Source organism: Pseudopipra pipra, chromosome 4 (genome assembly GCF_036250125.1).
Source record: "Pseudopipra pipra isolate bDixPip1 chromosome 4, bDixPip1.hap1, whole genome shotgun sequence".
Taxonomy (NCBI): Eukaryota; Metazoa; Chordata; class Aves; order Passeriformes; family Pipridae; genus Pseudopipra; species Pseudopipra pipra.
Genome location: NC_087552.1, coordinates 58,932,518 through 58,944,868, shown reverse-complemented (window position 1 = coordinate 58,944,868; position 12,351 = coordinate 58,932,518). Strand labels below are relative to the sequence as shown.

Below are 12,351 nucleotides of genomic sequence, written 5' to 3'. Positions count from 1 at the left end.
TCTCTCCCTTTCCCCCTAAAAGCAAAGTTTGTTATAGCTTTTAGGAAACTGATGCATGTGTATTAACATTAGTCAATACCTGTAGCTACACATAGTTTTCCTTTGTAGAATACTAGTAGTTCTGTTTTCTGAATATAAGAGCTTAGCATGCAGCTCCATTTACCTTTTTTGTCTCACAAATTTGCACACAACCTACCAAAATTATACCTATACTTGAACTATTTAGAAGATTGCACCTGCTAGTTCATATTTTAATTGATACCTTTACTTACCTTGTACCTTGCCTTTCTGCCGCTACTGTTTTTAAATGTAGCTCCTGAGCTGCTTTTAAACACAGGAAACCATGCTGCCATCAAAGAGCTAGCACGACTTTAAAAAACCAAACATTTTACAAATTAACATTTTCTTGCCTTGCTTTCATGCTCTACACTGGCTGCAGCTACTGCTTGCTCACCTCCTCGTGTTTAGGAAATCACAGTGGAATGCTTGGAAAAGAAAGCTGATATTCTTAATTAGATGCATTCTGTGGTCACATGCATAGAGTGAATCAGAAATGCTTTCCATTAAAGAAAATATGACTTTAGAGTTGGGATGAAACAGTAATTTACACACTGCTTTAAGCTACAATAAGTCTATGATATTTTTACCAAAGATTTACTGATGTTGGCCCTAGCTCTTTGAAATATGTATCTTTCTTTATTTTACCTTGCTTGTCAGTGTGTGCACTGATTTCTTAATAGAAAAAAAATTCACTTATGTTATATTCATAAAAGATTATAAATGATTGACAAAATAAACAAGGGAATAACACATCTATTGATGAATTACAGGATGTGATTTTCAATCAGGGTTTTCTACCATAGTTTAAGATCTAGAAAGATATATACAATAATTGATTTTGACACCGGTGCACTTGTTCTTTCAAGTACTACAGGTATACGGTTATTCTGCAGTCGTTGCCTCTTTAGCTGGTATGTTTAACAAATGCTGTGTGATGTATCACTTAAATTTGCACCAATCATGTGAAGTTCTTCATGCCCTTATGCTAATACGTTGGTTTGAATATGAAGAAAAGACAAAATGAAATACAAAATAAGGCAGCAATTTGTCAGCACTGGCAGCCGTGAAAATGTGTTTTAAAGCAGCATAAAACAGGGGGATTCAATTTCTCAAACCTGTAGTACCACTCAATTCTTTAATGAGTAGAACAGCTGTATTCCTGCCACAGAGTGACTTCTACTCAACCTTGCCAGCACAACTTTTGTCTGTACATTAGAAGTGTTTTCTTGCCAGCAAATGTCTTCACATCCTGTTTATATTATGGCCACACATGCCATTAGGTTTGTTTACATATCCTTTATGATATGCTATTCCTGGAGAAAAAAAAAAAAGGAAGAGAAAGAATTAATTAATCAAAAAGTACTTCTTGAAATACAGCTTTTGTACTTTCTCTTTCAGTCAGGTTATCAGGAAGATGCTGCCTAAAAGTATTTTAGTTGTTGAAGACCTTATCCCTGAATATTTTAGTTGTTTGCTTCAAACTGCTAACAGTCATGGACTCTGGGTGCTGGAAGAAAAAAGTCATATTTTGTAGCCTTGTTTACTGGGTATTCCAAAGTGCTAGAAACACTATACTTAAATAAATAGTATCAAATAATCTTAGCATTTCTTAAAAAACTTAAATATTTTATTTTTTTTTTAATATTTCATTGAGAGATCCTGCTTTGCAGACACTATGAAGTCTTAGTAGAACTTTGTTATAGTCATTTGGAAGAATAAAGGTTATAGAAGTATTAAATCATTTTTTTGAAAAAATACCATTTATCTGCTAGCTCATAGAAATACTCTATGCTAGTTTTATCATGTGTATTGGTACGAGAGTTACAAGTGCTAGAAATCATAATATGTGATGGCTGTTGGTGGGGTTTTTTCCTCCCCTGAGTAATCTGTTTGTTTGGTTTAGTAATGATTTAAGCTGCATAGCGTGTATATATGTTAAAGGAGCGGCTTTTAAAGAATGCATTCAAAATACTGAAGAATAATTCATGGGAGGCATCATCATCATCCTCCTATATAAAATCTGTAATAAACCCCAATCTTATCTTCATTTTTAAATGCCACTAAAATGAATTATTTTTTCTCTCTGCTGAAGACCATACCCCTTAGTATCTTCTTCTAGTCAAACTAAAGTTGAATAGAGAACATGAGAGCTTAGTTCATGTTTTTGTCTTAATTGGGATTACTCTGTCTTTCTTTCCTTCTTGGCTATCTTTACTTTTGCAGGAGTTCACCATTTTGGCTGTAAGTAAAGTTCAGTGTCTGAGCTAAATCACAGTGTACCTCCCAGCCCTGATGCACCTTCTACTAGTCTCAGTCTTTTCACCTTTGTCCAAGAAGAACCCACAGGTCCTTTCAGCTTCTCTTTGTTTTCTTTGTCACCCACCCTCAGTTCCTTACTGGATGTTTTTTCCTGATATGTTTAGGATGTTTTCTTTGAGTGACTCTGGGAAATGGTGGAGGAAACTTTCAATGTGGTCCTTTTTTTTTTTTTTTTTGGTATTTTTTGGTATTTTTATTTAATCTGTGACAGTGATACTGTTACTGTGGCACTGGACATTCAGTAATAAGAATGCCATGTCATGTAAGCAAGTATTAAACTTCAAATGTTTCTGTAACTTATACCTACTCCTTCCTCTTTTCCCTTCCTCTTATCCTTGGCCTAATGGATGCAGTTTTGATAACGTAGCGAGATTTTCTGTTGTGCTTGATCTAACCATGTGGTTGTGAGGTATGAGTAAAACATGGTTCTGTCAAGCACCATGGAACGTCACGCAGCTTTCTACAGCATGGCAAGCTGCTGAGGCTTAAGTCAGGATCACACATTTTTTAAATTAAAGCTGAAAACAGGGCTTTCAATCTTTTGTGTTGAGTTGATGTGGAGTATCGGGACTATTAAAAAAAAAAATCACAGAGGTTAATGAAGTCCAGTCAACAATACAAATTTGTAACCAGAGAAAGAGAAAAGGTGGCATTCAGGATCTATTTATTCTTGATACAGAGAAAGAAAATAAATTCTAAAAGAACCACTGGCATTTGTGTGATTAGCTATAAACAAGGCTAGATTGGCTGACAAAATAATCAGCAGAAAGTACAGCTGTGAAAAGCTCAAGTTATTGTTATCGCGTTACGTGAAGTTGGTCTCAGTTTCTTTTTCCAGCATATCTAAAGTCCCTATATTTAACCCTCTCTTGAAGCCCTTGTGTCTGTTCAGTATCACAAAGTTTATCATGCATTTCCCAAGTTGCCCACCATTATCTGCATTGCAGAAATCTTTTCAACCTTCTCACAAGCAGTAAATCATATACTTTATTGACTTAATATCTGTGTTTTGACTTGAATCTTCTACAGGCACTGAGGATTACAGATCCAAATTAAGTGGAGACTGCTTTGCAGATTTGGCTTGCCCTGAGAAATGTCGCTGTGAAGGGACCACAGTGGACTGCTCCAATCAGAAACTCAACAAAATTCCTGATCACATCCCCCAGTACACAGCAGAGTTGTAAGTTGAACCCATAATAAAGCATTGTTTATTATGGAAAAACTAACTAAAATTTTCAAATTTTCAAACCACAGTTTTACTTTTTTGAACGGCAAAATAACCTCTGTGGTGCCCTTCTAAGGACTAAATATTCATAAAAATTATTTATGCATCATTTCAGTACCATGTAGCCTTAAAAACCCATAAATAAATAAAGTAACTATTCTATATTTCTAGTTCTTCAAGGATCTGAGCTACCCACTTCAGTTTTTCTGAGAGGTAGTAGGGTTTATTTTGCTTTTAACTTTAACTGCAAGAGAAAGTAGGACATCCAGTAACCAAAGGGGTCAGTCTTAAAAAGAGCTACCTGGGTGTTTCAGAAGACAGAGCTGATTCTTCTTATGCAAAGTACACATTACATGTGTCAGGCAAGAGGCCAGAGAAAGATAAAGCAGACAAACAGAACAGTGTTGGTTTAAGAAGATGAGATAATAGTATAATGAACAGAATGGGCAGAAATCACAAGTTATTACTTGCTTAATAAGTGCCATATGGGAATGATTTGTAGGCATTACAACTGAAGTGATCTTCAAGGAAGGAGTGAAAGATAAAATTAAGACAACTTTACAAGGTTTTCCCATGTGCAAAGCATAGTATGAAAGGGAATGCAGAGATGCTTGAAGGATCAGTGGAAAGGTAGATGAAAAGTGGCTGTCATTGAAGAGCAAAGGGGGAAGGAAATAGCTGTTTTTCGTAGGAGATTCAGTTTAAAGAACAAGGCAGAATGTTGAGGGACGAGAGGGGGCCTTTGATTTAATGTAATAAAACAGAGACAGAGATGTGGAGACAGGAGTACTGTGATCAAGCTGTAACCCACAGGGGTGAGATGAGCAACAGGATGACACACCTCTTAAAAGACAATCAGTATACAAGTGGCATCAAAGCAACAGTACAGCAGTCAAGGTAGGAAATAGTGAGACTATTGTTAAGTATTTTGAATATCTTGACAGGAAAAGGAATTTAAAACAAATATTTTTAAAACAGAGATGGAGCTTTTTGTCTGTCTCTGAGCTGAAGAAGGAATTGAACTTCACAGTTGCTTTCTGTGCTGATTTTGGCTGAGGTAGAGTTAATTTTCTTCACAGCGGATAGTATGGGTTTATGTTTTGGATTTGTGCTGAACACAGGGTGAATAATATAGAGATGGGTTTTTTTTTATTGCTGAGCAGGGCTTACACAGAGCCAAGGCCTTTACTGCTTTTTGTACTTCCATGCTGGCAAGGAAGTTGGGGGTTGCATGTGAGGCTGCTAGGAGGCACAGCCAGGACAGGTGACCCAAACTGGCCAGAGGGATATTCCAGACCATATGACATCATGCTCAGTATATAAAAGGGGGGGGGGTGGGTGTGACGTTTGCAGTGATGGAATCTGTCTTGTACGTTATGCGTGATGGGGCCCTGTTCTTCCGAAGAAGGCTGAACACCCACCTGCCAGTGGGAAGAAGTGAATTAATTTCTTTTTTGCTTTGTTTGTGTATAAGGCTTTTTTTTTTCCCTATTAAACTGCATTTATCTCAACCCACAAGTTTTCTCATTTTCACCCATCTGGTTGTCTCCCCAGTCCTCCTGGTGGAGCAGTGAGTGGCTATGTGGTGCTTGGTGTCTGGCGAGAGATAAACCATGGCATGTTCTTACTAAAAATCTGAGAGTTACAATCAGAAGAGAAAATTGATACAGTCTTGGGTGAAGGGAGATCGACTCCAGTGGAGAAATACATTTTATGTTATCCTATATTTTAAGATAAAATTAATTTAAAAATAAAAGCTGATGGATTAGGTAACGGGTTAACATATAGGATGAGATCATATAGTGGTTCTGTAAATGATAGTTACTGAACGAAGAGATGAGAAATGGAGTTGTTGAGTGGCAAGCATGCATTGTCTTGATTTTTAGGAGCAATCCTGTTTAATTCTCTCTTTTCTGATGAAATAATAATCTTAATTTAACATTTTAATTGTTGTTTTTCATATTCATTTATTTACATGTGGAAGATAAACTGTCAAGTTTATCTATAATTATGATTCCTACCTATTAAATTCAGAAGGAACAATTAAATAATCAAGCGTCATCTTCTGTGTGTCCTAAACACTCAAATTTCAGTCAACAAATTTTTTTTTGACTAAAGTATAATTCATGTTTGGTTGTAGCACTTTTTCAGAAAATACTCATTCTTGTTTGAAGGTGTTAGTGGATTTAAAAATCCACCATTTCCCTGAGACTTTACAGAAGTTAATTATCTCCTTTCACTTCTGTTAAAATCTTTTAAAATGGGAACTTTTACTTCAAGAGAGAATCTGCTTCCCCTCAGTTTTCATCATTGCTTTCTTTATATTTTTTGCCATTAAAAAGACCTTTTCTGTATGTAGCACTTTATCCAAGTAAGATGGTGTTAAATGTAACAAAGTAATTTTTCAGCCTTCTACTTGATAGGCTGCACAAATTGTTCTTCAAGTCATTTGATGTAATAAAAGTTTCAATAGCACTACAAATATTCTAGAGAGGGTAGAGAAATTATTCCTGCATTTTTTTACTTCTGCTAAAATCCATTTGCTCTAGCCAAATACACTCTTTTGGTATTTGCCTCACTGATACAAAAGTTACAGCTCTTTTTCTTTTTTCCTCCTGTTATTCCTGGTCTTTGATGCACTGCCTTTGATGTTCCTCTTGCAACTTTCCAGTCTAGTTCTAGGACCACTCTGTGATGTCCAGTTCACAGTTATTTACTGGCATGTATATGAGAACAGCAGTTAGTTAGTCTTTCTTTCTTTTAGCTATCACATTTGAGATAAAGATACTTGTTAGAGTCAAATTACATTGATGCTTCTATAACAGTGATGAGGAAAGCTAGATTAATTTCTACAGAGTGGTGTTTAGAGCTGAGTCCCAGCTTGAAAATAAAGATCAAAAGTGAGGAAAAAGGTATGCATTGTGTATATTACAACAGTAGTGATAGCACCAAAAAAACCCCAGTATTTCTTCAAGTTAGTTGCTTTTTTAAAAAATCTAAAAATAATAATATAGTTCAAGGCATATAGTTAATTGTAAAAGTGAAAAAAATTATAAATAAGCCAATTGCTGTTCTAACTTCATATTTTGTCGCTTGCTCGCAGTCTTCCAGAAAACCAGTGAAAGATCTGTCTAATCTGCTAATGAAGTATTTGATATAAAGTGCAAGTGTGTAATTGTACCCCAGAAATAAAATCTTTTTCAGGTAGCATTCTAATGTATAGGAAAATTCCGGAAGTGTTAATAAACCACTCAAACAGAGTCCCCAGGAAGAAAGCTAAATAAAAATAATTTCAATCTTATATGTTGAATTTTTATAATGATTTTACAGTAACTGATAACCAAACATGACTGTTTTGAAAAGCATGAATATCACTGCGGTATATAGCCTTCCAGGAGGATCACCTATTGTATGAAAACGTGCGAGTATCTTAGCCATTGTGTTACTAAAACAGGAAAAAGCATCAAATAAACCAAACAGAATATGTAGATATCATTGTGAAATGCTTCTTTGTTTACTTTTTTGTTTTGAGGATGGTGTTTCATTACTTTTCTTTGAATAAACCAGATAAAAGTAATTTTAAGATCACTTTCATGATGTAGTGATGGACAGGTAGCAACTATAGTTATTGTCTTTAGTGGTGAAGAGCACTAGGCTAAAAAAATACTGATATTAAAATCCATAAGAGAGATCTCATCCTATCTGTTAATTTTCCAGTTATCTTTAATAATTTTGTTTCCATTATGTGTGGACTAATTTAAATAAAATAAATGAAATTTAAATAGAATAAAAATTAAAAATCTACCTATGACATTATGTAGGATTATTTAACCCTGGAAATAAAAGACTGAGGAATAACCAATAAGGAGTTCAAGATAAAAGGCTATAGTGATGTTGTCGTGTATGTTAAAGGTGAAGGAGTGCTTTTGGGAACTACTGCAAATTTCGATCTGGGATATACTTATAGCAATGTAGTATGTAAATTATACAAAATAATTATTTTACTCTACATAGCAATAGTAAAATATCAGCTGGAATACTGTGTCAAGGGCTTCACTTTTCAAGATGAATCACTTAGAAAAAAATTCAAGGAGAATCATCTAAAAAAGACGACTTCTGAGAAAAAAACTAAAAAAGTTGAATGCATTTATGTGAAAGAAACTTGAGAGAGAGACAAAGTAAATTGCTTTTAATATGTTTTCAATGAGGTCAGAGATGTTTTCAGTAGAACAAGTAAGTATTATTAGAATCAGTAAATGTTTTCATTAACAAGTCATTCTGCTAGATGATATAGCAGTTGAAAAGTATGTGAAAATGTCAGCATTTGTAAAATTCTGCTTCTGTTGTTCATGGACAGGGGAAAAAAAGGCTATTTACAGTGGAGAAGTAAGTTTGTTGATTGACAATATGCAAGAATTACTTTGTATGGTCCCACTAAAAATCACAATAAGTCATTCAGCTGATTTTCAGAGGTGGTAACATCTTTTGAAATTCATGTTCCTTGTAGTTTGGTGTGCTACACAAACGTTTTGTGTATATCCAAAAAACTCTGTCTTCTCTCGATTTGGTTCCATGTTGAAACTATTGTACAGATTTACAACCTTCATTTCCCTTCTGGCTATTACTGAGAATGAACAGGAGGGAAGGATGATCAAACAGCTTTCCTTTATTTTCTAGGTGTTTTTTAATCTTGCCTTGCGATAAGGCAATTCTGAAAAGCATTCTGGGTTTAGAATTATGCTGAATTTCATTTCACAGTGATCTTGTCAGTCACATCTCTTTCTTCCTATTTAAGATCTTAAAATTAAAGCTGGACACAATCCTTTCCTTAATAAGATGGCTCCATTAAAATATAAAGGACCTAAGACTCATAATTTCCATTTTCTTTTCAAGAGAGGAAATAGGGAGTACTGGGTCAATGGAGATATTTTTTGAAATTTATATAGTCCCCTAACCTAGCAGCTGCTGAAGTATACCATGCTGGAACAGCCTTGTTACCTGTGTAGGAAAGATAAATATCCAGCTAGTATTTGTTGCTCATTGTATACCTTCCTATAGTGTTAAAAATCAGCATTTAATGCTTCCTTAAGCTATGTATGTGTGCAGCCGTAGTGGCATGTAGATAAACCATGGTAAGAGAAGTGGTTTTTAAATTCTTGAAGACCTGTGCAGTGTGTTTCATTCCCTGTTCAGAAGAAGCATTGAGTAATTATTTCATTCTTGTAAACAGTGTTCTATGAGTACCTCCAGATGTCTGGCAGACCCCACCTGATATCCTTTAAAGAACAGAAAACTAATCTTCAGTGGTTTACATGTACTTCTAAAAGATTTTTATTTATAAGTTGCCATGGAACCCTTCCTTAGTTACATTTTTGTTTGCAAAAGTAAAAACATCATCTTATATTTCTCTGTGGTTTTAGTTGTATAATATTTTGTGATCAGGCTATTAAAAAGTCTTACATATACCTAAGTTTAACTAATGAGAAAGTTCATTTGCAGGAATGAGAATATTCATTCCCAGGAATTATCAGAATTAGAAATGTCAGTATATAAGAAATTGTTCTTCATCTACCAGTTAAACACCAGCTATTCAGTGAAACCAATCTGAAAAGTTCAGCTAATGTAGAACATTCTGTACCCATGCCTGAATAATTGTTTCTGAAATTGATGTAATTTCTTTTAGGCGACTAAATAACAATGAATTTTCAGTCCTGGAAGCTACTGGAATCTTTAAGAAACTTCCTCAGCTCCGTAAAATGTAAGTGCAACTTCAGTGACCTTGTCTATTCAGACAGCATGTTAGCTCCTTGCTGTGTCTCTCCACCTTTCTCAGTTTTTATCTACAAAAGATTCAGTATATTCTAATTGAAAATCAAGAATGGGTTTAAATTAATCACTGAGGTAGGTCAGAGTTGGCAGCTCTTCTCTATGGGACTAGGCACTGCCAGCAACAACTTCTCATGGTGTATGGCTCCGGCACCTTCGCAGCAGTGTCCAGCCAGCTGGTCTGTTATGCAGCCACAGCAGGGAGCTTGCAGTATAAGCTGCTTAAAAAAGATTCCAGTAATCTTTTGTAACTTCCTGTATTACTCCCTAACCAGACAGTTTTGCCTCTTTCAGCACATTAAAGCCAAGCCTTTGATTCTGTGCTTCATTAAACTGTCATTAGGTGAGAGGGATATCAAAATTAAAATGACTAAGAAAAAATGGTTTGATAGCTCATCATTGTAAGTCCATGTTAACAGTTAATGTTCTAAGAGGAGTTTATAATCTTACCAGTTGCAGTTGTTACTAAAAATAAATCTATGAAAAGCTTTCTTTAGCTTATGGAAAAGACATATTTGAGAGTAGATGATTTAGATAGACTTAGTGACTCTGTGCTCAATCTTTTCAGGATCAAATCCAAACATAAATAGTAAGTGAAGAAAAATGCAAGTAAAAATAGATCAGTTTAATGATAACTGCTTTGTAGTAACCAAGTGACTGCCATTTGTAAAAGACTAGTCTAAATTACTAGTGACCAAAATCTCAAGGGGAGCAATAGTATTACTTAAACTACTGTTAAACTTATACAGATCCTTGCTGGCAGCTGTCATGATCACAATTAGTTAAATACTTATTACTGATTTTTTAGATTAAAAGTTTAAAAAAAAAAACCAACAATGTGAAACCAAAAAATGAACTTGCTTTTGACCTCTCCACTTGAGTACACCTTGCCACTTTGGATTGGGCTGAGATACTTAAAAAAAAAAGAATATAGGAATGTCTGGCACAACAATGTTCTGGTTCTATACAGTAGATACCCAGCTTTCTTCATTCTCTAGGAATCTCAGATTGGCACTTTTTACAGCTGTAGTGTACTTTTGAAATATCAAGTATCAATATGAAGAATCAGTGGACAAGGGAAGGGGTACAGATGGCATTTATCTGGATTTCTGTAAAGCCTTTGACATGGTCCCCCACAGCATCCTTCTCTCTAAATTGGAGGGAGATGAATTCAATGATGGACTGTTAGATGGATGAGAAATTGTTTGGACTATGGCTTCCAGAGGATAGTGGTCAATGGCTTAGTGGACATGGACATCAATGACTAATCGTGTCCCTCAGGGTCCGTACGGGAATCAGTGCTTTTTAGTGTCTTCATCAATGACATAGACAAGGGGATTGAGTGCACCCTGAGCATGTTTTCAGATGACACCAAGTTGAGTGGTGCAGTTAACACACCTGAAGGATGGGATGCCATCCAGAGGGACCTGGACAAGGTCAAGAAATGAGTCCCTGGGAATCTCATGAGGTTTTACAAGACCAAGTGGAAGGTGCTGCACCTGGGTCAAGGCAACTCCCAGTATCAATACAGGCTGGGGGATGAACAAATCAAAAGGGATATTTATTGATCAGAAGCTCGACATGAGCCAGCAATGTGCACTTGCAGTCCAGAAGCTTTCATATCCTGAGCTACATCAAAGCAGTGTGGCCATTAGGTCAAGGGATGTGATTCTGCCCCTCTACCTCACTTTGGTGAAACTTCGTGTGGTGTACTGCATCCAGCTGTGGGGTCCCCAGCACAAGAAGGACATGAACCTGTTGCAACAAGTCCAGAAAAGGGCCACCAAGATGATTAGTGAGGATGGAGAACCTCTCCTATGATGAAGGGCTGACAGAATTAGTTTTGCTCAGCCCGGAGAAGAGAAGGCTGCAGGGTGACCTAATTGTGGTGGTGCAGTACCTGAAGGAGCCTACAACAAAGATGGAGAGAGACTTTTTACAAGGGCATATAGTGATAGGATAAGGGGGAATGGGATTAAACTCAAAGACAGTATGTTTAGATTAGATATCAGAAAGAAATTCTTTACTCTGAGGGTGATGAGGCACTGGAAAAGGTTGCTCAGAGAAGTTGTGGATGCCCCATCCCTGAAAGTGTTGAGGACAAGGTTCAATGGGGCCCTGAGCAACCTGGTCTGGTGAAAGATGGCCCTGCAGAGGAGTTGGAACTAAATGATATTTAAGGTCCCTTCCCCAAACTGTTCCGTGATTGTATGATCCTATGAAATTAATAAAAAACTTGATGTGTCATACATACACATGCATACATATACACATTTATACACACATTTATACATACATGAGCTCTTCGTATTTAAAAATATTTTTTTAAGTTGAGGAGAGAGATGTTCAAGACAAAAGAAAAGGAAGAGTATTAATCAATCTCGTTGTAGCTGTCTGCTGGAACTCCCAAGGGCTTTGAAATCTGGTTATTTGAGGAAGGACAAAATTGACAAAATTGAAAAAATGTTAATGAAAGATTCACTATTTTAATAGTACTGCTCTGTAACTTCCTAATATAGTTACCAGTTGTCACAACATTCTTTCATTCAGAGATTAATACAGTGAATACTTAAGCATCACTGGAAAGCAGTGAGGTACTCATGCTACAGAGACACCAATATGAGTGAATTCTATATTTTTGTGGAGCTCGTATTTCTTCTGGAGGTTCAAAATAGGTGCAAAGGACTTTCTGCACAGATGACATTGAAAAATTGAGGCCTAAATGTTCCACTGATTTGACGGTTCCTCACTACTAAAGCATGTGTATGCACTGCAACATAGATTAGCTATGCAACATTAATCCTTAAAATATCTACGTGAAGTGGGTGAAGTAGTGTCCATATTACACCAGGAGCAAAAAAGATTTTAGGAAACTAAGGACTTGACATGGACAAGCCAGCTGAGATAAGAAATAATGAGTT

The 12,351-nt window shown here is 36.0% G+C and overlaps 1 protein-coding gene across 11 annotated transcripts in view; it reads left to right on the top strand.

The window, feature by feature from the left end:
• SLIT2 (slit guidance ligand 2) overlaps nt 1-12,351 on the top strand; it is a 268,470-nt gene that overhangs the window by 195,797 nt on the left and 60,322 nt on the right. For 7 of the 11 annotated variants that reach the window (XM_064653127.1, XM_064653129.1, XM_064653130.1 and 4 more), the window contains exons 16-18: nt 2,284-2,301; nt 3,409-3,559; nt 9,288-9,362. In XM_064653127.1, coding sequence (XP_064509197.1) covers nt 2,284-2,301; nt 3,409-3,559; nt 9,288-9,362 — 244 coding nt within the window. The remainder of the gene's footprint in view (nt 1-2,283; nt 2,302-3,408; nt 3,560-9,287; nt 9,363-12,351) is intronic. The other 4 variants (XM_064653120.1, XM_064653122.1, XM_064653123.1 and 1 more) reach the window with 1 other exon arrangement.